The sequence below is a fragment of the Rana temporaria genome, chromosome 2 (genome assembly GCF_905171775.1).
Source record: "Rana temporaria chromosome 2, aRanTem1.1, whole genome shotgun sequence".
In the NCBI taxonomy this organism is placed as follows: domain Eukaryota; kingdom Metazoa; phylum Chordata; class Amphibia; order Anura; family Ranidae; genus Rana; species Rana temporaria.
This window is the reverse complement of record NC_053490.1, coordinates 129,328,073-129,355,372: the sequence shown is the minus strand read 5'-3', so window position 1 is coordinate 129,355,372 and position 27,300 is coordinate 129,328,073. Positions and strand designations below refer to the sequence as shown.

At 44.8% G+C, this 27,300-nt stretch overlaps 1 protein-coding gene across 2 annotated transcripts in view; it reads right to left on the bottom strand.

Moving 5' to 3' along the window:
* Nucleotides 1–282: 282 nt before the first annotated feature.
* The window catches only part of LOC120929494 (retinol dehydrogenase 7-like), a 29,386-nt gene continuing 2,368 nt past the window's right edge, over nt 283–27,300 (bottom strand). Inside the window, exons 2-6 of one of the 2 annotated variants that reach the window (XM_040340977.1) lie at nt 25,829–26,027; nt 18,415–18,754; nt 12,498–12,756; nt 6,568–6,731; nt 283–873 (exon numbers count right to left, since the gene is read on the bottom strand). In XM_040340977.1, coding sequence (XP_040196911.1) covers nt 656–873; nt 6,568–6,731; nt 12,498–12,756; nt 18,415–18,727 — 954 coding nt within the window. In that variant the 5' untranslated portion in view covers nt 18,728–18,754; nt 25,829–26,027 and the 3' untranslated portion in view covers nt 283–655. The remainder of the gene's footprint in view (nt 874–6,567; nt 6,732–12,497; nt 12,757–18,414; nt 18,755–25,828; nt 26,028–27,300) is intronic. The other variant, XM_040340978.1, reaches the window with a different exon arrangement.

The window sequence follows — 27,300 nt, the reverse complement described above, 5'->3', positions numbered from 1 at the left end:
AAAAAATAAAAATGTACCCATTTTATTTTGTAACAGTTTAGCTGTTCATGTGCTTTACAGTGAAGTGAAGACTTTGCATTAATAGGCATTTCAATATTCATTTTCAAACATCTTTATTTTAAAATACATATTTCAGTAACATTTTGCTGTTTATTACCCACAGAAGTACTTTGTTAACAAATGAAAAAAAGTGTGTATTAAGAGAAACTAAGCTCTAAAAATTGTGCCGGAAAAAAAAAAAAGGTAGAAAATAAAAAGATGTATTGGCTGTCAGACTCCCTGCCTCAATACTGGCTTGCTCTACACTGTGAAGGTTGCCATCTTGGTAAAAGCAGGAATTTGCTTCTTCATGAAAGATCCCCAGAACGGAGAACAGTGAGCACTGAACAGCACATTGTGATATCACCAAATTCCACGGCAATCTCTTGAGACTACAAAAAGGTGCATATTTCTGTTGCTTCTTTGGCACAATTAACATTTATAAATGTTCCCTATGGAAAATCTTACGTTTTTTTGGAGTTCCGGTCTTTAAAAAGAACTTCCGAGAAATATGGAATGCCCTTTGGCCTATACGTCATGGCAGACTGATAGATCAAAAATGACTAGGTTCATGTTATAGCATGTTTTGGCAAATAGGACAATCAAAAATACAAGATCACATTACTTGGGCTGGTTTAGGCTGGGGAAGTGTGAAGAGAAAGTCTGTGAAAAATGTGGGAAAATAGGACAAAGGCAAATATATGAGTTTAGCATCCAGGCCTACAGAATATCGTGTCCATGGATGAACAGCGGTCAGAGCGTGCTCTACGGCTTGTGGGACCAGATTCACGTTTTTGTTGACAAGGTGTTTTACTTGTTCAGCAGCCTTGAGGGCTAAAATAAAAATATAAACATAGGTCAAAAAGGTTGCATCAAGTAGGTAAGTAAAAAGCGTCAAATGAAGTTTTACCAAAAGACAAAAACAAATCATCTAGGCATATATAAATGGTCCTTATTCTCTTGTATACATAAAGTAGTGTGCGAAAATTAGGAATGTGTAGAAAATACAGTAAAGTGAATATGCTTTCAAAAATAGTTACCTTTTTTATTCATCAATTAACCTGCAATTTGCAAAAAGTAAATATTTTGTGTTTTTTGTCCTTTGCCTATAAAACTAATTTCATATTTACCCAAAATTACAACCCAAAAATCAATGCAGATACTGAAGTGGGATCCACCATTGAAATCCAAATCAGAATTGGCCAGGCAACAGTAGTGCTCACCTGGATCTGGGAAAAGACCAACATCTCCATCGATACAAATATTCCTCTTCCAAACACTGATCCTCACAATTTTCTGTAAGGATTGGACTTATGGACTCTACGCAAACCTAACAATAGGAATAAGCTTGAGGTCTTCCAAATGTGATGCCCGAAACAGATTTTGGGTTTGTGTCTGCTATTGTGACCGGAAAGACAATTCAGAAAAATTACAGCCAGTCATGCCGCGTACACGGTCGTTTTTCGGCATTAAAAAAAACTTTGTTTTTCAGCATGTCCAAAAAAATTAAGTTTTTCCAACTTCATCATTAAAAACGATGTTGCCCACACACCATCGTTTTTGAAAAATGATGAACAAAGCGCGGTGACGTGCAACACGTACGACAGCACTCTGAAGGGGAAGTTCTATTCACCTTTGGGCTGCTTTTAGCTGATTCCTTGTTAGTAAAAGACGATTCGCGCTTTTTTGTCTGTTACAGCGTGATGAATGTGCTTACTCCATTATGAATGGTAATTTTACCAGAACGAGCGCTCCCATCTCATAAGTCGCTTCTGGGCATGCGCGGGTTTAAAACGTCATTTTAGCCCACACACGATCTTTTTTTACAACCCGAAAAACGACATTTAAAAAAAACGACGTTAAAAAATGCAGCATGTTCTAATTTTTTTTTGTCGTTTTTCAGAAGCCGAAAAACGACGTGAAGCCCACACACGATCATTTTAAATTATGTTTTTAAAAACTTTGTTTTTTTTCATGCCGAAAAACGACCGTGTGTACGCAGCATAAGCTTCAGTTAAAGAACAAATCTAAAAACTCATAGGTGGATTCAGAAAGCCCGCCCTAACTTTGCGGCGGCATAGTGTATCGTGTTTACACTACGCCGCCGTAAGTTAGCGAGGCAAGTACATGATTCACAAAGTACTTGCCTTCTAAGTTACGGCGGCGTAGCGTAAATGCGGCGGGCGCCTAATTCAAAATAGGCTGAGGGGGCGTGTTTTATGTTAATTTTGGTTGATCTGACGTGATTGACGTTTTGTTGGAACGGCGCATGCGCCGTCCGCCTACATATCCCAGTGTGCATTGCATTCTGTGAGCATCACTGAGGAAGACCTAAGGAACTGACCATTAGCGCAGCTGGAAATATCACCACTAATGGCAGAAGGAAGCTCAGTGTCAAAACAAAGCGGCAGCACCTACAGGATTGAATTAGTTTGGAGGATGACCTTCTTTCCAACTAAGGGTTACAGATAAATGAGAAGCCATCACTTCTGAGGTATGCTAGCACACAAGGATTTGTTAGTCATATGGTCCTGTTAATGACAAACTATAACAATTATAACAAACAGGTACTAATGATCAACAAGATAACATGTAGGTTAAAATGCAATCAAATTAAACATAATCAGCTGTTCAGGAGGAATAAAACTGTGAGTAAAAACCTTGCTCCATTAAGAACCTAGAATGCTATAGACCGTTCCGTGTAAATATTCCTATACAATAGCACAGCTGAGCACATCAACCGAACACAGGGGAGATAGGCAATATCAGATGGACTGTCCACATCTAGAAAAGTTCAAAGAAACAGGCAATTTGGGGACCAAAAAACAGTGGTTACCCAAGAAACTGACTGAGGCATCGGTGACTTCCCTTCATAATCAGGAGATGTCCAAGTTGCACCATCAACTCAGACTTGGCAGAAACTAGTGGGACCCTTGCACACCCATCTACAGCCCAGAGAAGTCTGGTCAGAAGTGATCTCCATGAGAGACTTGTGACTATAAAGCCATACGTCTAAAGAAAAAAAAAAAAACACACACACGGCTGTGTGACTCACCTATGCACGTTAACAATACCTGGCTCGGAAAAACAAAAAGCAGGTGTTCTGGGCTGAGGATTCTAAATTTGACTGCAACAGCAGTATTTTTTGCTCAAGTCCTTCGAATCGGTACAAGTCTATAGCAGGAGTCTCAAACTGGCGGCCTTCTAGCTGTTGCGGAACTACAAGTACCATTATGCATCAGTCTATGGGAGTCATGCTTGTAACCGTCAGCCTTGCAATGCCTCATGTGAACTGTAGTTCTGCAACAGCTGGAGGAACAACAGTTGAGACCCCTGGTCTATAGGCAACAGTGAAGCAGGTTCATTACAGGTTTCGGGCTTAATTTCTGCACACAGAGTTGAGCATTTGGCCAGAATTACTGGTTTCCTCAATGTTCAAAGGTACAGGCAAGTATTTATTCATTATACAATAGCATTAATGCATGGCACAATGTTTGACTTCTGTCTGTGCTTCAGTTGTCGGGCAATCAGCATTGGAAACTACCAGCCATTTACCTGCGACACTATGCAACTCATGGTGTTACTTAGCTATACTTGTGCCATCTACAACTTTTACAGCATCAGGACATAGAAGAAGCATTTCCCAGTCAGTCTTTGCAATCGCAAGACAGATGGCATAGCATGGGGGAGCTGAACGACACCATGAGTTGCATACTGTAGCTGGTAATTGGCTGGCAGTTTCCCATGCCAGTTGCTGGACAACCAAAGTGCAAAATGCATGATGCTATACATTTATTAATGTACAAGTGTTATACAGCTGTTCATAATACTGCTAAAGTGAGTAAGACTTCATGTACATTACAGCTCCTATAATGTGAGTTTAGGAGCTTTTGGCTTTTTTGCCAAAGCTCCTAAACTCAACTCCATTTAGGGGCTGCTGCGGTTAGGGAAGGTTCAACCTCCCTCTCCTGAACGCAGAAGAATCGCGTTCAGGACAAGAACATTTTGATCTCTGGCTGCAAAAACCACCTCAAAAAATTGTGGTGTAATTTTGCGGCAATTTTCGTTTTCTTGCAGCCGCGGTACATCACGGCCAAGTTTACATGAAGCCTTAATAATTCTAGAGCGAACTTCCACTTTCAGCAAACAGAAGAACGAGGAGTCCTGGAAGAGATGGTATAGCCCCCACAGAGCCCCGATCTCAACTTTGATTGATGCTCTTTTAAAAGGCAAAATTATGTATACACCAAATATTGATTTGATTTAGTTTTTTTCTGCTTTTGAAGTTTGTAAGCTGTTAATTGATAAAAGAAAAACAAACATTCATTACATTTTGAAAGTATTTTTTACTTTGCAGCATTTTTTCACAATTGTTGAAACCTTTTGCACTGTATAGGATAAAAAAAAGACCATGCTCAGTTTACCTTGTTGATAAATGAGGTGGAACTTACCCCCAGCTCAATTAGATTTAGCCATTTTTGAAAAAGGATTTTTTTCCCCAGAAAGACTTGAACACGTTGTTTACCAGTGCTTATTATGAATATGGATTTGGAAAAATAACCAGCTGTCCCGATATAAAAACAGATTTGCTACTGTTTGCCGATTCCTGCTTCTGTGTTTGTCACCTGCAAGTGGTTAGCTGTGGCCACTGATAACATGTCACTGAAGTCTACGAGCTTAGTGGCAAAATGCCCATGCAAATGTAGCAAGTCAGCAGGGGCCATGTTGGCCTTCTGCAAAGAAACCACTGCTTCCACATACAAAGTAATGGCTTGTTCACACTTGCAGCAGCCCTTGCTGACCCTCTCAAATACGTTCCATGGTTGGCAGTTGCTTTAAACCTTGAAAAGTATGCATCACTGACAATTGCTGGGTTGAGGGAGGTTGACAGGTGGCTGTTTTTATCCTGAGAAGTGTGCACGGTTTGCTTTGCAGGGTTGCAATTCACTTGAATGTATTGAATGTAGCAGTGGCGCTGCCCACTGAGTCTTGTGTGGCTACCTGTTCTCTTTTAGGTTTGCAGATGTGGGTGGCGGCGGCGGGGGGGCTGAGTAAAAGCAGCTCAGCCGCTTGTTTTTACTGAGGTCTCTGCGAATGATGACCAAGGGCTCTATCACACGGGCGGACCGTTTTTGGGCTCCGATTTGCTCAGCAGGGAATCGCTCCGTCAATCCCCGCTGAGCCGGCAGATGACAGGTCTGTCTCCGCACACTGTGCAGGGACCGACCTGTCAGAGCGCCGCTCTCCCCTATGGGGGATCAGATGTTGGACCGCAGAGTCTGTTGTCACCTGATCCGATAGACAGATGGAAAATAGGGCTTCCATCCGTCACACTTGTGGTGGATTGGGTCAGATGTCAGTGGGCATGTCACCACTGACATCCGTGGCTCCATAGACCTCTATGGAACACCCTTTCAGGTCTGCCTAAAAATCTGACAGGCGGACCTTAACGGCCTAAGGGTCCTTTTCTGAAGCATGCTAGCAGCAGACAGGTTTTTCTATTTAGGCTGGTGCTTTTTAAAGAAACCAAATAGTAGGGCTTTTCCACATTTTGTTTTGATGCACCTAGGATGAATCTAGCCGATTTAAAGTGCTTTAACCATTAGAGATTTGTGGCTTTTCAGTAGATCGAGGGTCAGCAGGTCAGTCACGACATACCAGTGATCTTGGTTATGTGATTTGTAGATCACGTCCCCGTTATGCTGATCCTCCATCAGTAGAGTTCTTCCCACCATATGCAGAGCAGGGCAAGGAAGTGGTAGGGAGACAGAGCTACTGGATCTGCTATATTGGTGCCTATGATCCTTCTCTCATGTCTATCCCTGGTGCTTGCATGGGCAGCTAACAGATACCAAAGGGGGATCAGCAGGGACCAGCAAACCAAAGCAAGCCGTGTCTTGCCACTGCTTCCCTGCGCCACTCTGCATGTTGGAGGGAGGAAGAAGGAAAGGAATGTTTCATGGTAGTTATGGAGACACTTGAGGGACATAAAAGTGGCATTGGGGGCATAATGGTAGCAGTAAAGGTACTTACTAATGTTATAATGAGCAGCACAATGGTGAGGAGCAGAATAATTGAGGCACTATAGCAGGGGGGGGCTAAGTGATCACCAATGTGAGGAGGGATGTTACTGGGGCTTCCCCCTGACCATAACTAAGGTAGGTAAGGAAAGCATTTTTAATCCTATTACCCCATAATAATGATCTACACCCACTTTAATATGACCATGCCACCTTTAAAAATGTGTCCACCCCCCCTCCCCCATTCACTGATCTATGGTTGTTGCCATGTATTTAAAGTAGATCAGTTCTTGCTGTACTGCCCATATTTTGATTCATCTATGTCAGCTCTAGAGTATATGCTATAAGGAGAAGGAAGGGGGTCCTGTGCCAAGTGCAGCCTGATGCAATCAGGGATTGAGTAGCCTTTTAAACAGCTGTCAACACAAGTTCCTATGAATTTATGGATATAGTAAATAAAAACTTCAGTATAGGATCAGGTTGTTTACATCTCTTGTGGAATACTCACCGTATTTATAATAATCTTCTCCATAACTTTTTTTCACTTCTTCTGGAGCAGTTTTCCAAGTTCTCATTAAATCTCCTCTGGTTGCGTCTATGTTTGTTATCTGTGTGTCAAATGCTCCTGGTTCTATGATAGCCACTTTCACACCAAAAAACCTCATCTGACGCCTGGAGAAAACATCCATGGTAAATACAACAATTGTGATGTAAGCAAAAGAAAGATTCCTACACGCCAACACAATTTTATTACAGGCATACCCCGCTTTAAGTACACTCACTTTACATACACTCGCGAGTAAGGACATACCTGCGAGTGTATGTAAAGTGCCTTACAAGTACTGTAGGGACATTTTGCAGCCGCAGTAGAAGGAGCTGAAGCTCCGAGAGAATACCCCACCCTGTTCCAGTGTGCCCCTGACACCCCCACTACAGCCCCTGAGACCTCAACTACAGCTCTTGACACCCCCACTACAGTCCCTGACCCCCCCACTACACCCTAGAAGTGAAAAAGGGTATTGTTTCACTTTAAGTACATTTTCGTTTTACATACATGCTCTGGTCCCGTTGTGTACTTAAAAGTGGGGTATGCCTGTAGTTTCAAAAAACATTTAGGCCTGTGGGCTTCAACCTTTATAAGAGCAGTGTGATCAGCAAGATTTGACAAAGCATTTGCAGAGGTTTCAGACCCGTTGCACACAAGTGTCATAATTTACAGATGTTTAGGCCAAAAACTGTGTGTAAAGACCTGAGTAATGTTCAGTAAGGGCGACATAGGTGTGCGCAGTCTATTGCATTAGGATGTGCACCACACAGTTCAAACACACATGCCTTTCTCTGCAGTCTCAGCTGCACTGGACAGGGAATTAATGGGAAGTGCTCTGTACCAAGCGTCTTCCTGTTCATTCACAAAATGAAGTATAGTTAAACAGTTTACTATGCTTCACTTATGAATGAGCACAGTTTATTTTAATTAGCCCCTTCCCCCACTCACCATCCTAAAACATCCACAGCAGCCAGGGGAAGAGGAGGGTAACCAGCAGCACTAAGGCGGGGAGCAACATGGGGGGGAGCCCAAGCAGTAGGGGTAATCGTCATCACACAGAGTGGATAGGGTGTAAACTTTAAACAAGTAAATATGTGAGTAAATTACTGCACTCAGAGGTAACATTTTCTATTTTTGTCTTAATGCTCTGTACTCAACGCTCTATGACAGATCTTTACTCAGCTGTGTGCAATGTCCCATAGACAACAATGCATCCAATTTCAGATCAGTAAAAAAATACCATTCAACATTGAACAGAGATTCTAATGAGAATGTTGATTGTCAACAAATGTTTTGAATATGAAATGCACTTCATCAGGGTTGTAGGGATACACTCAAACCAATTAAAGTACCAATGTTTTCCCAAGTGCACAACTATGGAATTCAGATAGCACAGATCTTGTGTGTTGTATTCAGACAGTTTATATTCAGTTGGTATTTTATTTTCCATTTTTTTTATTTTTTATTAGAAGAAAAGATTTACATACAGTACATACATACATATGCCCCATAGGGATACTTGTGCATGCTTGATCAGTAGCCAGACTGTTTGCCTCTATACAGACACAGCCTTGCTCTCAGGTTTTGACTGACAGCAGCAGGAGTTAATGGTTCCCGCTGCTCTTAGCCAAGCCTGTGAGATTGGGGAGAAGAGCGCTGACAGAGATCACGCTAAGATGAGCATTTAGGGGGGCTGGGGGTTACCATTATAAGATTTTAACCTTAATGCAGAGAATGCATTAGGGTAAAATTAGGTGGGGGAAGCCATTCCTGCTAAGAGAAGACAGTGGTTATTGCTAGCAGCTATAGCAGCCGCTAGGGATAATCTCAAGAGAATCCAGCAGACTGGTTGTACCCAAACTGCTCGATCAACTTGCTACATTCACAGCCTACCTATCAACAGTTCAAATCTCAGCCATACATAGATAAAGCAGCATTAATAGACATTTCCCATGAGGATACTGAGGTTGCCAGTACTACTTATAAGGTTTCACTTGCAATCACAATATAGAGAGTGTTGTCAATGTTTTTTACTCAATTTCTATCCCACCATTGCTTGCACTGGGAAACAAAATAAAAAAGGGCCCTATTCTTAGACTTTATTAATTTCTGCATCTCTGGTTAAATATTTTTATCCCCCTTGTGTTACCTTCCATTACGTAGGTTTAAATTAGATCAATGCTTTTATCCCTATCAATTATTTTTGTCAGAAAATATCCAGGCAGTCAAGAGGGATAAAATAGTTTTTTAGGGGGTTATCCTCAAAAGAGATACTCCGACTTAACTGCTGTTCAGTCTGTGTGTAACTTTGGAAACGATCCTCAAAAGGCTTTTTCCAAAGTTACACAGAAGATCCGGCATGTGTAATTGAATTACACTGCCTAATTTTAGGATGCAGTACCGCATCCGCCGCTGGGGGCATTTCGAGTCGAAATGCCGTTGCTAGTATGCAAATTAGCACTTAAGGCGATCCACAAAGCTTTCTAGCTTCCTTTTTGCGCCGTAAGTGTTATTTTGCAAGTGTAAAATTAGGGCTCGTTTTACAAAGTGTAAAGTTAGTCACACCTTGTAAAGGCCCATTCCAGCGACGGCATTTGGTATGCTTTCCCGAGGGAGAACTCCACGTCAATTTGTAAAAAACAAAACAGGCATGGGTTCCCCCCCAGGAGCATACCAGGCCCTTAGGTCTGGTATGGGTTGTAAGGGGACCCCCCCTACGCCGAAAAATCGACGTAGGGGGTCCCCTACAATCCATACCAGACCCGTATCCAAAGCACGCTACCCGGCCAGCCAGGAAGGGAGTGGGGACGAGCGAGCGCCCCCCCCCCCCTCCTGAGCCGTGCCAGGCCGCATGCCCTCAACATGGGGGGGTTGGGTGCTCTGGGGCAGGGGGGCGCACTGCGGGCCCCCCCACCCCAGAGCACCCTGTCCCCATGTTGATGAGGACAGGACCTCTTCCCGACAACCCTTGCCATTGGTTGTCGGGGTATGCGGGCGGGGGCTTATCGGAATCTGGGAGTCCCCTTTAATAAGGGGGCCCCCAGATACCGGCCCCCCACCCTAAGTGAATGGATATGGGGTACATCGTACCCCTATCCATTCACCTGGAGGCAAAAAGTAAAAGTTAATAAACACACAACACAAGGCTTTTTAAAATATTTTATTATTCTGCTCCGGACGCCCCCCCTGTCTTCGTTATTAGCTCAATTACCAGGGGGGGCTTCTTCTTCCACTCTCCGGGGGTCTTCCGCTCTCCGGGGGTCTTCCGCTCTCCGGGGGGGCTTCTCCGGACTCCGGGGGGGCTTCTCCGGACTCCGGGGGGCTTCTTCCATCTTCTCCCCTCTTCCGCTCTTGACTCGGCGAACCCCGGTTCTTCTGCAGCTCTCCGGTGCCTTCTTCTTCAGCGCTGGCTGCCTGCTATGTTTGTGTGTTAGCTCGATTTCAAACAGGCAGCCGGCGCGGTCTTCTGTGACGCCAGGGTCTTCTGGTCTTCCGATGTTGCCTCGTCGCCTGTTGTCGCTGTAATGATGGAAGCGCGCCTTGCATCACATTTATATAGGCATCACCGTCCCATCATGCTCCGGTAGGTACCCACGTGGTGGGTGCACGTGGGTAGGCACCCACCACGTGGGTACCTACCGGAGCATGATGGGACGGTGATGCCTATATAAATGTGATGCAAGGCGCGCTTCCATCATTACAGCGACAACAGGCGACGAGGCAACATCGGAAGACCAGAAGACCCTGGCGTCACAGAAGACCGCGCCGGCTGCCTGTTTGAAATCGAGCTAACACACAAACATAGCAGGCAGCCAGTGCTGAAGAAGAAGGCACCGGAGAGCTGCAGAAGAACCGGGGTTCGCCGAGTCAAGAGCGGAAGAGGGGAGAAGATGGAAGAAGCCCCCCGGAGTCCGGAGAAGCCCCCCCGGAGTCCGGAGAAGCCCCCCCGGAGAGCGGAAGACCCCCGGAGAGCGGAAGACCCCCGGAGAGTGGAAGAAGAAGCCCCCCCTGGTAATTGAGCTAATAACGAAGACAGGGGGGGCGTCCGGAGCAGAATAATAAAATATTTTAAAAAGCCTTGTGTTGTGTGTTTATTAACTTTTACTTTTTGCCTCCAGGTGAATGGATAGGGGTACGATGTACCCCATATCCATTCACTTAGGGTGGGGGGCCGGTATCTGGGGGCCCCCTTATTAAAGGGGACTCCCAGATTCCGATAAGCCCCCGCCCGCATACCCCGACAACCAATGGCAAGGGTTGTCGGGAAGAGGTCCTGTCCTCATCAACATGGGGACAGGGTGCTCTGGGGTGGGGGGGCCCGCAGTGCGCCCCCCTGCCCCAGAGCACCCAACCCCCCCATGTTGAGGGCACGCGGCCTGGCACGGCTCAGGAGGGGGGGGGGCGCTCGCTCGTCCCCACTCCCTTCCTGGCCGGCCGGGTAGCGTGCTTTGGATAAAGGGTCTGGTATGGATTGTAGGGGGACCCCCTACGTCAATTTTTCGGCGTGGGGGGGTCTCCTTACAACCCATGCCAGACCTAAGGGCCTGGTATGCTCCTGGGGGGGGAACCCATGCCGTTTTTTTCTTTGAAAATGGGCATGGAGTTCTCCCTCAGGAATGCATGCCGCTGTCATTTTTTTTATCCCCGACGCAACTTTAAGCCGTCGCGATCCTCAAAACTCGGCGTAACGTAACTTCGCGCATGCGCAGTACGGCCGGCGCGCATGCGCAGTACGGCCGGCGCGGGAGCGCGCCTCATTTAAATGGGACTCGCCCCATTTGAATAGGAACGCCTTGCGCCGGCGGAATTTTAGTTACACAGCCTGAAATTTCTAGATAAGTGCTTTGTGGATCAGGCACTTAGGTAGAAACTTTAAGGCAGTGTAACTTAAATTGGATTTTTTAAGTTACGTCAGGTTTTTGTGGATCTGGCCCTTAGTTTTTAGTTATTTGTCACATCCTGCTTTCCTAATCGTTTGGAAAAACTGATTTACCCCCTACTTATATTTTAAGTATAGTTACTTATATTGTATTATATCTGCTGGTTAGGCCATTTTTACATTAGTGCAGGGCAGCAATGCATCCACAGGATATTTAGACAGGTTAACATTAATGTAAAGTACTTTAGGACAGTCCTCTCGTTTTGAATGGACTGTCAATGCACCTAATCATGGCATGGCATAAGTCATACCTGACCCTTTGGGAATGTGCAGTAGTGAGTTGCAGTGTCCTGAAGCACAGGTAAGCTGATCATAGATGGATCATTTTACTTTGATTCATGTAGTGGGCTGTAAAAAAACACCTAAAAATAAAAAAAATTCTCTGTCCACACAAGGGAGGTGGATGGAAGAATCTCCCCCACTGAGACGTATTCCAACAGTGATATTCTTCTCTGCCGATTGACAAAAGTTTTCCAACATTCCCATTTGACAGAAGTCAATCTAATGATCGACCTTTGCCAAAAATGGTCCGCCAAGCATGAATTGAAATTTGGCCAGAGGGGAGGGTGGCAGAGTGGGACTAATGCTGTGGCACCGGAGCAGCAGAGCAACGCTGGATTCTCTAGGCCAGCGAGTATGTGAATCAATGACAACCCTGGATAACAGGCAAGGAAAAAAACAAAACAGGAGCTGGTGCAGTAAATGCCCCCTGCTGGTTGATTGACAGATTTAGCCATATAGCAGAGGGGACCACCTCTAACTGCCACTTTTGCAGAACAGCCTGGCCTCTTACAGGAAGTGGGAAAAATACTGGTAGGATCAACAGAAGATACAACTATGTTACAGAGAGGGACTCAGAAAAATGCTACTGAAAGACTGCATCATGTGTGTGGCAATTGTATAAATCTCTAAATACTGCAGAGGCAACAATTCTAAAATGAACTCAACTCACCTGATGCTGTCTGAGAAGGATTCTACTGCATACTTGGATAAACTATATGGTCCAACAGTCATAGTCAATCTTCCTACAGAGCTAGACATGTTAACCAGGCGCCCTCTGGCCTTCCGGAGAAATGGCAAGAGATTGATTGTCACGTCAATCATCCCCAACAGGTTAATATCAATGACTTTTGAGTAATCTTCTTTGGTCAGCCATTCATCTGGACTACATGGGACGCTGACTCCGGCATTGTTTACTAGGCCCCAGAGCCCTGCAAAAGTTAAGAGTATAGATATTCAGGAAGTTATGTATCGATACAGCTTTTGAGTAACCATCATTTTCATGAATGGGTGTTTACAAAAAGCCTACACAGACTAGAGAACATACAAGTGCACTACATGCGCATTATGTGAGAACACAAGTTCTTGACACCAATTTGTAAAATACTTGAGTGTCAAAAAGCTTCAACAATACAAAACAAGTCCAGTGGAATGGGTGGCCAACTACCATTAGCTATACCATGACCTGGATGAAAAAACCTTTACAGACATAGAATTACTGCATGTTTTAAAATATTGTAGACTAGTCATATGGAAAGTGAAGCTTTATACAGAGCTTTACTATAGCCAAGCATTAACCTCCCTGGCGGTATGATTCTTTCAGAAAAAAGGTGCTGAAAGCGGTACCATTATTTGCAAGGAAATTTGGTGATTTATACTGTAGGCCTGTAATTTTTAGGAATAACTCACTTAAAGCGGGGGTTCACCCTTAGAGGGCACTTTTCCCCCTTAGATTCCTGCTCATTTTTACTAGGGGAATCGGCTATTTATTTTAAAATATGTGCAGTACTTACCCGTTTACAAGATGCATCCTCTCCGTCGCTTCCGGGTATGGGCTTCGGGAATGGGCGTTCCTTCTTGATTGACAGGCTTCCGAGAGGCTTCCGACGGTCGCATCCATCGCGTCACGATTTTCCGAAAGAAGCCGAACGTCGGTGCGCAGGCGCAGTATAGAGCCGCACCGACGTTCGGCTTCTTTCGGCTACGAGTGATGCGATGGATGCGACCGTCGGAAGCCTCTCGGAAGACTGTCAATCAAGAAGGAACGCCCGCTCCCGAAGACCCATACCCGGAAGCGACGGAAGAAGATGCAGCTCGAAAACGGGTAAGTACTGCTCATATTTTAATACAAATAGCCGATTCCCCTAGACCGAACGAGCAGGAAGCTAAGGGGAGAAGAATTTTTTTTTTACAAATGGGTGAACTCCCGCTTTAAATCTGACCAAACAAGAGTCTTGTAGGCATCCCGGGTATGAATTTTTTTTAAAAACAAAATTATAAATTATAATATAATAAATAATTATACATAATTATAACAAATAATAATATAATTATAATAAAAATTATTCAATAATGTAATCAACTCAAAATCACTGAAATTTGCTCAGTTGCAGAATTGTCGCTGTCATTACTTTTATTTTTTTATGACGAATTTCCCCAAAAATCGCTATTGCACAACTCTGCAAGTGATTATAATTTATTATCGCTGTTTTCTAGCTGCTCTAAAACCATTTTTGACATAAAAAGACACTTTTGGTTGCTATGGACAATCTACAGTTTGCAGGCAGAAAGAACAGTTTTTATTATATAAAAGTACATGTAGGGCACTGGGCAGACCACTAGGGACAAGGGGGGGGGTGTGTGTGTATTTTTTTACATACAGTACTGTAATCTATAAGATTACAGTATACTGTATGTAATGTGTTTGTTTACGTTTTTGAATTTGGCGCCGTTCTCCGCTCCCGTGCGTCGTAACATCGCAGGGAACGGAGATCGGCGGCACAGGAGGACGCTGTGTGAATCGAGCGAGGTCCCGCGCGCTCACACAGCGCGGTGGCATCGCTGGATCCAGGGACAAGGTAAGTAAACACTGTCTGTGGATCCAGCGATCCTAGCACAAAAATCTCACCCCGAGTCAGACTCGGGAATACCGCCAGGGGGGTTAAATACACCATTTATTAAACCGATGGTTAATGGAAGATTCGATTATTACCTTTATACTACCTCTTATTAAGCCATTAATGAAGTGGCAGGAGGTCTTTCCACATAACCCCTTAGGCCATTAAAAATTGAATCCCCATTTGATCCAGCCCAACAGAAGACACACTTTAGACTGGGAAACCATAATCCTTTGACATTTGTTGAAATGGCAGCTGGCACACTCTACATGGGGTCCCCGGTTTATAAACAAGATAGGGACTATAGTTTTGTTCTCAAGTTTAATCTGTTTGTAAGTTGGAACAGGTCAGCTTTTTTAGTGTAGCTCCAGCCCAAAAAAACTATTTAAGCTTTTTGGATAGCATAGGGAAGGATCATCGCCCCTGTAATGTTTGTTTTGCTGTCTGTGCCCCTGTTCAGAAGATTTCACCTCACTTTCTGTCCCAATGACAATTGGATTTTGAAAATGTTGGGTTGTTGTGGAAACAAGGATTGGTGATAAAGCATCAGTGGAGACACCTTTTTCCCATATTAACTCTTACAGGAGAGAATTTCCCTTCCTAGGGGTAGATTTCCTCTCACTTCCTGTTGTCTCCCTCCGTTTGTAAGTAGGATGTTTGTAACTAGGGGACTGCCTGTATATTCAAAATAGCAAACTGCTTATCAGTCCTTTTTCAGCCTATTTCATCAGGTAAACAAAAACGTTACCAGTTGAAGCAAATAATGGGGTCTGCTCATCCATTAAGCAGATATTTGTTGCAGATATTCCAGCATGTGGAAACATTTGTAAGAATGGCAATGCAATTTTTTTAGCCTTTGTTAGGTCAATATATCAGCCATAAGGTCTAGAATTTGCCAGTCTAGTTTCTCATGCAATTACATATCTATGTGATTGATGGGAATTGACGGGTTTGGATTCAGATGCACTTGACAAGAAACAATCTATCAGCTGTGGAGACACGACTTGAAGTATAAGTCAAATCTCTGCAGTCCTATAAAAGATACAGTGCCTTGAAAAAGTATTCATACCCCATTAAATTCTCCACATTTTGTCATGTTACAACCAAAAACTTAAAATTTATTTTATTGGGATTTTATGTGATAGACCAACACAAAGTGGCACATAATTGTAAAGTGGAATGAAAATGATAAATAGTTTTCAAAATGTTTTACAAATATGTGAAAAGTGTGGTGTGCATTTGTATTCAGCCCCCCGAGTGAATACTTTGTAGAACCACCTTTCACTGCAATTACAGCTGCAAATCTTTTTGGGGATGTCTCTACCAGCTTTACATGTCTAGAGAAAGTGAAATTGTTGCCCATTCTATGCAAAATAGCCATGTCAGATTGGATGGAGAGCGTCTGAACAGCAAAATGTAGGTCTTGCCACAGATTCTAAATTGGATTTAGGTCTGGACCAGGGCTCAAGTCCTGCGGGAACGCGTGGGAACGGAGTTCCTGCACTTTTTTCATAGCAGGAACGCAGTTCCCTTTGCAGGACTAGAGCAGCCGAGCCGCCCGAGCCAATCCTTCATTAAGCGGCGATGCCCAGCTCGAGTCACTGTCAGGGGCAGGCGAACCTTAGTAATCCTTTATGTTAATGGCCACTTCCTGTATATGGATTCATGGGGTAGTGTGCGGGGATTCCACAATGTCTCCTGGGAGCTTTTGTCATTGTTCCCAGGAGACATTGCGGAGGTCTGCCGCGAGTTGCTTAAAGTTCCTGCGATAACTCATGGCAGACCTCCGTAAAGCTATCCATAAAAGGATTACTAAGGTACAGTGGATCGAAAAAAACAAACATACATGCGGTTTAGTAATTATGCATATGAGCGTATCATTTTTTTTTTGTTGGTGGGAGTGGATTTTGGTTGGGAGTTCCCACACTTTTTTCCCCAGGACTTGACCCCTGGTCTGGACTTTGACTCATTCTAACACATGAATATGCTTTGATCTAAAACATTCCATTGTAGCTGACTGTATGTTTAGTGTCGTTCTGCTGAAAGGTGAACCTCCACCCCAGTCAACAGGTTTTCTGCTAAGATTGCCTTGTATTTGGCTCCATCTTCCCATCAACTCTGACCAGCTTCCCTGTGCTTGCTGAGGAAAAGCATCAGCACAACATGATGCCACCACCATATTTCAAGCACCTTCTTCCACATGTTTTCTGTATCCCCCTACATGGCTTCTCAAAACTGCAAATGGGACTTCATATGGCTTTCTAACAATAGCTGTCTTCTTGCCAATCTTCAATAAAGGCCAGATTTGTGGAGTGCACGATTAAGGCCTCGTACACACGACCAAGTTTCTTTGCAGAGGAAACCAGTCGTGTGTACATTTTTCAACAAGGAAACTGTCGAGGAACTCATCGAGCCAAAAAGAGAGCATGTTCTCTTTTTCCTCGACGGGAATGGAGAAAATTGACAGCCTAACAAGGAACTCGACGAGCAAAACGATGTGTTTCGCCCATCGAGTTCCTCGGCCGTGTGTCCGAGGCTTAATAGTTGTCCTGTGGACAGATTCTCCCACCTGAGCTGTGGATCTCTGTAGCTCCTCCAGCATTACCATGGGCCTCCTGACTGCTCCTCTGATTAATGCTCTCCTTGTCTGACTAACATGTTAGTCTTCAAAAAAGACTTGAGACTGGTGTGGAGGTTCACCTTCCAGCAGTACAATGACCCTAAACATACAGTCAGAGTTACAATGGAATAGTTTAGACGTGCATCACTAAATGGTGGACCGCGGGCCAAATGCGGGCTGCCTCACTCTCCTATGCGGCCCCCTGTGGTACCGCCATTTAGCAGCTTTTTCTTTCCCCTGCCGTCTCTGTAATCCTCACACAGAGCCGACAGCAAGAGGCGGTACAGTTCTAGATGGAGGGCGGAGCTGCCAGAGGTTAACAGGCAGGTGATTGGCTGCGAAGATAAAGGACGGTTTAGGCAACCAACCACCATCTTGCAACGCCCGCCCTCCATCTGAGACATGCCATGCCTCCCTCCGGTCAGTGCAAGGTAAGTGAGGGAGGGGGCGAAATTACAGGGAGTGAGGACACTAGTCTGAAAAAGGAGGAAAGTGTGTGCTGCCGACTCGCTGAGGACATTAAAGTGGAGTTGCTGAGGGCTGTGATGTGGTGGGCTGAGGATATCAGGGTGGGGCTGAGCGGACTATGATGTATGGGGGAGATGGGGAGATGTGGACATTACAGTGGGGGAGGCTGAAGACTGATGTGGGGGAGTGGAGAAATGTAATGTGGGGGCAATGAGGACAGTAATCTGAAGGGGGCTGAGGATAGTAATGTGGGGGGACAATGTAAATAGGGGCAAAGTACAGTACTGGCAGGGGGGGGTTGTGTCAAGAAAGTGTGAGAACATTACTGTGGAGGGTGGTGATATAAAGGAGGACCTGGAGGACACTCATCAAGAGGGAGAGGACGCTGATGTAAGTATGGGTTCAGATCTGTACATGTGCATTAGGTGCACACGTCGTGGGTAGGTCAGCCCATTTTAATGGGCTGCACTACCCGCAAGAAACACTGAGAAAGACTCTAGATGTGCAAAACTTGTAAAGACATACCCAAAAAGACTTTCAGCTGTAATTGCAGAGAAAGGTCATTCTACAAAGTATTGACTCGGGGAGGGGGCTGAATACAAATGCATGCCACACTTTTCATTGTAAAACATTTTAAAAAACATTTATAATTTTTCTTTATCTTCACAATTATGTGCCACTTTGTGTTGGTCTATCACATAAAATCCCATTAAAATACATTTAAGTTTTTGATTGTAACATGACAATGTGGAGAATTTATGAATACTTGGTATGAATACTTTCAAGACACTGTATTTCACCTAGAAAAAAAAATCCTAATTGCCCTGATCGAATAATACAAGTTTCATATTGCTAATATTCAAGCTAAGAAATGTTAATCTGACCTTGTTCTCCAACAATAGAAGATACCCATTTGGCTGCACTGCGGACACTCTCACTGTCAGTGACATTTAAAATGACAGTCTGCAGTCTACTGGAAGTCTCTTTTTTCAGATTTTCAGCTCCAGTCTCTCTCAGACATGCAGCCAGAACCCTGATTCCACGTTTGTCCAAGTTCCTTGCCAGAATATTTCCAAATCCTGTGTCACATCCAGTAATGAACACATATTTGCCTGCGAGATTGTCCAGGATTAGACTTTGTCGGTACCATCTGTATAAGAAGATCAAACCCAACACTACCAGCAAAGGAAGCCACATGATGAATCAGCAGTAGGATCCTCGTCACTGAAAGATACATTCAGAAAATGTGTTCAATCATAAGATATACATATACAATGTGTCTGTTCTTTTACAATAGTTTTTATTGAATAATCAAATATAAAAAATAAAAACAAAACAAAAAAAAAAAATAGAACAAGATCGGACCTCTGAAAAGTATAAGCATGCATATGTACTCAGTACTTGGTTTGGGCCCCTTTTGCAGCAATTACTGCCTCAATGCGGCGTGGCATGGAAGCTATCAGCCTGTGGCACTGCTGAGGTGTTATGGAAGACCAGGATGCTTCAATAGCAGCCTTCAGCTCTTCTGCATTGTTCGCTCTCATGTCTCTCATCTTTCTCTTGGCAATGTCCCATAGATTCTCTATGGGGTTAAGGTCAGGCAAGTTTGCTGGCCAATCAAGCACAGTAATCCCACGGTTATTGAACCAGGTTTTGGTGCTTTTGGCAGTGTGGGGGAGGTGCCAAGTCCTGCTGGAAAATGAAGTCAGAATCGACATAGAGCGACTGAGGGCAAACAGGAGATTTGTGCAATTATCACACATTCCTGGCTCCAGCTGGCGTGGCGTGAACCACCGCTGGGCCTGCCCCTGCAGAGCTGCAAAAATCTCTGCTCCGTGTGGTTCCTGTCCCCTAGACACACTAGCTGAAGCACTGCGTGGCACCTTTTAGCCTGACTCATTGAATAGCCCTTTGAACGCTTGGGGAGTACTTGTGGTTCATAGGACAATTCAGCAGAGGAAGGCATGGAGGAGGAAGAGGGGGTAGAGCTGACAAATCTCGCATCATCACCACTAGCTGTATGGAGATGTGGGGGTACAACAAGCTGAAACACTGAACCCTGTCCTGCATTCTTCCAGGTTGTTTAAATGTGTTGTTTGACAGTGTTCTTCCCTCTCTGTAGGCTCATGTTCCTACCTTCCTCAACCTACGAACCAACAGAAGCTGTTATAGCTGCAAAGAGTGGGCCAACTCAATATTGAACCCTACGGACTAGGACTTGTATGCCATTAAATTGTATGTAGAGGCAGGTGTCCCAATACTTTTGGTAATATATAGTGTGCGAGTGTGTGTTTTTATTATGTTATAAATAATTCTGGCCAAGCGATTGGTGTTAAATGTGTAGTTCAACCATAAAAATAAATAAAATAAGATCCCATATACCCCAATTCCAAGATCCCAGAGGAGGAAGGCGAAAAACCCCAGAAGAGCATGATCCAATTTGCTACAGCAGGAAAAATAAAATTCCTTCCTGACCCCCCCCCCCCCCCCAAGAGACAATCAGATTTTCCCTGGATCAACTTTACCTATAAATGTCAGTCCCCAGTTATATTATGTAAATTTAGGAAAGAATCCAGACCTTATTTAAAGCAATCTACTGAGCTGGCCAGAACCACCTCTGGAGGGAGTCTATTACACATTTTCACAGCTCTTACTGTGAAGAAACCTTTCCGTATTTGGAGATGAAATCTCTTTTCCTCTAGACCTAAAGAGTGCCCCCTTGTCCTCAGTGTTGACCGTAAAGTGAATAACTCAACACCAAGTTCACTATATGGACCCCTTATATATTTGTACATGTTGATCATATCCCCCCTTAAGCCCCATACACACCATCAGATTATCTGCAGATTTTTGTCTTCAGATTTACCAAAACCATGTAGTACAAGGGCCTGCCTGATTGCATACACATTGAAACTCTTAAGGTTTGACCTCATATTATATGGTTTTGGTAAATCTGAAGACAAAAATCTGCAGATAATCTGATGGTGTGTATGGGGCTTTATTCTCCTCTTAAGAGTGAATAAATTCAGTTTCTCTAATCTTTCCTCATAGCTGAGCTCCTCCATGCCTCTTATCAGTTTGGTTGCCCTTCTCTGCACTTTCTCCAGTTCCCCAATATCCTTTTTGAGAACTGGAGCCCAAAACTTAAAGGGTCACTAAAGGAAAAAAAATTCTTTGCTGAAATGACTGTTTACAGGGTATAGAGACATAATAGTTAACTGATTCCTTTTAAAAATGATTAAAAATAGATAAAAAACAATCATATAATGTACCTGCAGTTTAGTTTCGTTTTTGCTGTTGTTTCCTGGTTCTCTGATGTACAGGGACAAAGAGCCAATAGAGGGCAGTGAAGGTTTTGCAAAACGAAACTGGATTGGTACTGAGGGGTTTTAGACACACAGTAATCACACCTCCTTAATTAGTCACCACAGTGAGAAATCTCCCAGTACTGTGGTGATCAGGAAACAGACAACCAGGAAGTGTCCAGAACAGAGAGAAATTACAGCAACATCAAAGCAAAAACGAACAATGAGGACATGAAACCAGGACTGCAGTAAGGTAAAGGAAGCTATTTAGCTAAACAAAAAATTCCTTTAGTGACCCTTTAACTCAGGGCTGGACTGGGACAAAAATGTGGCCCTGGACTTCATCCAGACTTGCCCACTTTAAAAGGTCTCTCCCATGGTGGCCGGACAACTCCCACACCCCCCCCCAGGCCACTCAAGCCCCCTCTCCCCCTTCACTAGCCACTAGCTGTTCTACTTTATTAGAGTAGAATGGCTGGTACTGGTACTCTTATAGGCAGTACCAGTGGGGAAGCTAGACATTATTTCACCCGGGGAAAGAATCAGTTCGGCGCCCCCCCTTATGGCACAAGATTAGGCAGAAGTGAGAAACTCCCAGGCCATAGCTGTTGAGTCAGCTGTCTGTCCCCTCCCCCATGCTCCTCTGGTCCTCCCCTGCTTCTTTGTTCCCCCCGGGTGAGCGATATGGGGAGGGAGAGGAGGTGAGCGCTGCAGGAAGGGAGAGACAGAGGAGCGGAGGGGGGGCGGCGGCCCGCTGTCACTGAAGCTGGCCCACTGAGCCACCGGCCCACCGGGAAACTCCCTGTAGACCCAATGGTCAGTACATCACTGCTTTAACTGCATATTCCAGATGAGGTCTTACTAATGATTTGTACAGGGGCAAAATGATATCTCTCTCTCTCTGGAGTCCATACCTCTCTTAATACAAGAAAGGACTTTGCTCACTTTGGAAACCGCAGCTTGGCATTGCATGCCATTTACAAGGGTCAAGGGTTTTTTCCTACCAAAATGCTGCTGCCAGGAAGAAAGGTGTCTGAGAGATGGCAGGACATGTGCACAAGGCCTTAATTGAACAACTGATGTGACAAATGAGTTTAATATTGCTAGATGTAAAGTTATGCACTTGGGGGCTAAAAACATGCATACGTCTTAGAAAGAACATCTGGGGAAGTCAAAGGTAGGGAAGGATCTGGGTGTTCTGGTAGATCATAGACTTAATAGCATACAGTGCCATGCTGCAGTTTCTAAACCTAGCAAAACACTCTTGTATCAAAAGAGGTACAGATTTCAGAGAAAATGATAATTTTGTCTGCGCACAAATCATTAGTAAGACCTCATCTGGAACATGCAGTTCAGTTTACTTATTTGATCTGCACATAAAGTGATTCTAAAAGATTTTTTTTTTAACCACTTTAGCCCCTGTGCTATTTTTTTAGCACAAAATCTAGAGAATAAAATGGCAATTGGTGCAATATTTTATGTCACACGATATTTGTGCAGCAGTGTTTTAAAAGTAACTTTTTGGGAAAAAATAAATAAAAAATGACACTTTTATGAATTAAAAAAAAAAAACGAAACAAGTAAATTTAGCCCAATTTTTTTATTCCAAACATGTCACGCTTTATAATTGCACGCACTCGTGGAATGGCGACAAACTACAGTACCTAAAAATCTCCATAGGCGACGCTTTCATTTTTTTACGGTTACCAGGTAAAAGTTAGAGGAGGTCTGGTGCTAGAATTATTGCTCTCGCTCTGGCAATTGCGGCGATACCTCACATGTGTGATTTGAACACCGTTTACATATGCGGGCGCGACTTCCGTATGCGTTTTCTTTGCTGTGTGAGCTCGCAAGGACAGGGGCAGATAAAAAATACAAAAATCGTATTTTATTTATTTTGACATTATTATATTGTGTTTTTTTTTTAATTGATCACTTTTATTGCTGTCACAAGAAATGTTAAACATCCCTTGTGACAGTAATAGGTGGTGACAGGTACTCTTTATGGAGGAATCGGGGGTCTAAAAGACTCCAGATCCCTCCTTTACACTGCAAAGTATTCAGATTGCTGAAAACTGCTATTCTGAATACTGTATATATTTTTTTTAAATCCGGTGCCATTGGCAGCCCAGTAAACTGGAAGTGATGTTGTGACATCGCTTCCGTGTTTACATTCAGGAGACTGGCGGAAAGCCATTTACAGCTTCGTGCCAGTCTCTCTAGGCGCCGGAGGTGGCGCATCGTGTATCGGATCTCCCGGTGGGACGGGAGGCCCGGTAAGAGCGGCGGAGGTGGGGGAGTGTCCCCTTTTGCTCCTCCAGCGGAACAACCGGGTGTCTTTTAGCCACATCGGTTTTCACCGGAAAGCCGATCGCCCGCTATAAAAAATGATACAGGATGATGCCTGCAGCTGCGGGCATCTTCCCGGTATAACCCCCGAAAGCCGAGGACGCATGTGTGCGTACGCTTGGCGGCAAGGGGGGGGTCAGCACCTGAAGCCGATCTGTCCCTTGGCTCTCGGGTGGAGGTGCCGCTATCTTCGGTAAATGAATCAGGAAGTGAAGCCTCATGGCTTCACTTCCTGGTTCCCTACTGCGCATGCATGAGTCGCGCTGCGCGATCCCACTGGTCCCTACTGTCTTCTGGGACCTGTGTGTCTCCCAGAAGACAGCGGGGGGACGGAAGAGGGGCTGGACATGGCGTAGATCGCCGCAGATACTTCAGTGACCTATGCCCGGAAGTTGGAGCAAATACCTGGATTACACAGGTATCTTTTCCCCCCTCCCCCCTGAAAGGTGGCAAATGTGAAACCGGAAGGGAGGAGGAAACCGAAAAGCGGAAGTTCCATTTTTGGGTGGAACTTCACTTTAAAGACCAGGCCATTTTTTGCAATACAGTTTCCCGTTCTGCCTCCCCTCACCACGGGTCGCCAGCCGTCCACTACCCTTCCTTGCACAGCCCGACGTACAGGTACATTGGTTGGTGCAGGAGAGCCGACCTGCTGCAGTATATCTGCGTGAGCAGGTCAGCAAGTGGTTTTAAAATTATTTGTTATACTTGCCTGCTCTGAGCAATAGTTTTTCCCAGAGCAGCCCCAATCTTTTTTGCTCCCCCACCCTGCAGAGTGACCCCAATAGCAAGCTGTCTCTGCTCTGCCCCTTCAGTGCTCACAGGGGGCTTTGACACACAGGGGGTTTCTCTGACAGGGGTCTCTGACACACAGGGGGGGTCTTACACAGTGGGCTCTGACACACACACGGGGGGGGGGTTTCTTTCACAGGGGTCTCTGACACACAGGGGGGTTCTCTCACAGGGGTCACTGACACACAGGGGGGTTCTCTCACAGGGGTGAAAATTATAATAATGGCTAATTGATCATCTCATGTAGTCGCAGTCTCTGAACATCTCCTGTAGTCGCAGTCTCTAGTTATTCCCTGTAGTCGCAGTCTCTGAAAATTTCATGTAGTCGCAGTCTCTAGTTATTCCCTGTAGTCGCAGTCTCTGAACATCTCCCTTAGTCTCAGTTTCTGATCATCTCCTGTAGTCTCAGTCTCTGATCATCTCCTGTAGTCGGAGTCTCTGATCATCTCCCGTAGTCGTAGGCTCTGAACATTTCATGTAGTCGCAGTCTCTGAACATCTCCCTTAGTCTCAGTCTCTGATCATCTCCCGTAGTCGTAGTCTCTGATCCTCTCATGTAGTTGCAGTCTCTGATCATCTCCCGTAGACGCAGTCTCTGTTCATCTCATGTAGTCACAGTCTCTGATCATCTCCTGTAGTCGCAGTCTCTCGTAGGGTGGGCGCAGATTTAGGCTGGACGCATGGGGCTGCTTCCATTGATTAGCCATTTCAAACATGCAAACCCCTGTGCTGTCGCTCGTGCACACGATCACGCGTGGCTGGCGGCGATCGCGCCCGCTGGCCATGTGCATCAGGTTCCTTACTGTGCAGCGGGGGCATGCACGCGTGCCTCTGGCGGCGCTCGCAAGTCCTCTGGTGGTTCTTATGGGCAAAGCTGTATGTGTACGAAATTTCACCCAGGAGAGCCATTCTGCCGCAGTAAATCTGCGTGAGCCGGTCGGGAACCGGTTAAAAGTCAGCAGCTACAAATAGTGTAGCTGCTGACTTTTAATAAACAGCCACTCACCTGTCCCAGGATCCAGCAATGCGGCCACCGGAAGCTTTGGTTCTCTCCCCCGCCTCTCCCCCCGGCGCCAACATCACTAGTGTGGGCACCCGGCTGTGACAGTTCGCGGCTTCACAACCGTGTGTGAGTCGCGATGCGCGTCCTTAATGGCAATCTTCTGGGACCTGTGACGTGTATCAGAAGACTGCAGGGAGGGAGGGGTTGAGGAGAACTTCTACTTGAGCTGCCTAGGTGGCCAAGTGAAAGTGGGAGCTGGGTACCTGCCAAAACGAAGTACCCACCCCCCCCCAAAAAAAAATACATGCCAAATGTGGCATGTCAGTGGGTCAGGGGTCCTTAAAGAAGAAGTTCCACTTTTGGGTGGAACTCTGCTTTAAGTTTTTTTCTATGCATTAAGGTGAAAAACCTTCTCTGCTGCAGCTGCCCCCCAGACCCCCCCTTTCCTTACCTGAGCCCATCCAATCCAGTGACGTGCAGCGGAAACAATTTGCTCCCGCTGCTGTCAATCAATTGCAGTGACACAGGAGCAGGGCCGTGTCATGGGACGCAGCTGCGAGACTCGGGACTGAGCATGCATGGGTGCCCCAGGGAAAGTGGCTTTACCTGGGGGCACCCTATAAAGAGGAGGGGCCTGGAGCGCCAGTGGGGGGAACCCAGAAGAAAAGTATCTGGGCTGCTCTGTGCAAAACTATTGGCATGGCATGTTTGTTCATTTTATTTGAAAAAATACAAAGCTTTACAACCACTTTAAGTAAAGAAGAGAAAAATGAGATGTGGATGCGGTTCAGGTCAGTGAAGCACTCTTATTTATTGTAGCTGAGAAAGTGATATGGTAAATTTTCCTTACCTTCGTATTCAACCAAAGTTCAAATAATTTGTGGACAGATAACAAGTGGTGCTGTAGTCCCTATGCAAAGGCTGCAGTTCTTGCACTTTAGAAGGTGAGCAAAGCGATCTGATGGTAACTCTCCCAAGGTAACATATATAGATTATTGTACACGATCACATGTGGAGCAGCATATCATCCTTCGCGTTATTTAATGTACCTTTAAAATAAACATAATGGGTAAATAGGCAACTTTGCTATTATTTCAAGGAACTTTTTTCTGCTGGCTGTCAGAGTACATTCTGCAGTCTTTGTGATCTGGAAATTTGTGACTTAAAGGGGTTGTAAAAGTTTGTTTTTTATTTTCTAAATAGGTTCCTTTAACCTCCCTGGCGGTATGATTATTTCAGATTTTAGGTGCTGAAAGCGGTACCATTATTTTGCATGGAAATTTGGCGTTTTACATTGTAGGCCTGTAATTCTTAGGAATAACTCACTTAAATCTGTCCAAACGAGAGTCTAGTAGACATCTCGGGTATGATAAAGTTTGAAAAACAAAATCATAAAATATAATAAATAACTATAAATAATTATAAAAAATAATAATGTAATTATAATAAAAATTATTCAATAATGTAATCAAAAACACTGAAATTTGCTCAGTTGCAGAATTGTCGCTGTCATTATTTTTTTTTTTTTATGACGAATTTCCCCACAAATCGCTATCGCACAATTCTGCAAGTGATTATAATTTATTATTGCTGTTTTCTAGCTGATCTAAAACCATTTTTGACATAAAGGGACACTTTTGGTTGCTATGGACAATCTACAGTTTGCAGGGAGAAAGAAAGGTTTTTATTATATAAAAGTGCATTTAGGACACTGGGCAGACCACTAGGGGCAAGGGGGGTGTGTATTTTTTACATACAGTACTGTAATCTATAAGATTACAGTATACTGTATGTAATGTGTTTATTTACTTTTTTGAATTTGGCGCCGATCTCCGCCCCCGTGCGTCGCAACGTCGCAGTGAACGGAGATCGGTGGCACACGGGGACACTGTGTGAATCGAGCGAGGACGCCGCTCGCTCACACAGCGGGGATGCATCGCAGGATCCAGGGACAAGGTAAGTAACTTTGTCTGTGGCTGCTGCGAGGCGAGCCCGAGTCTGGCTCGGGGATACCGCTTTTGGTAAAGAAATCTTACCCCGAGCCAGACTCGGGAATACCGCCAGGGGGGGGTTAAACTAGTGCATTATTGGTTAACTTACCTTTTCCTTCCATTTCCCTTCTAAATGTTTTTTTTTCTTTGTCTGAATTTCTCACTTCCTGTTTCTCCTCGAGAAGCATGCCCCCATCATCCGAGCCATTCTGGCTGGGGGTTAGTCAGCGTGCTCGCCCCCTCCCTTGGGACTACATCCCTGCGGGGAGACACTGTGAACACAGTGGGCGAGCATGCTGACTAACCCCCAGCCAGAACGGCTCAGATGATG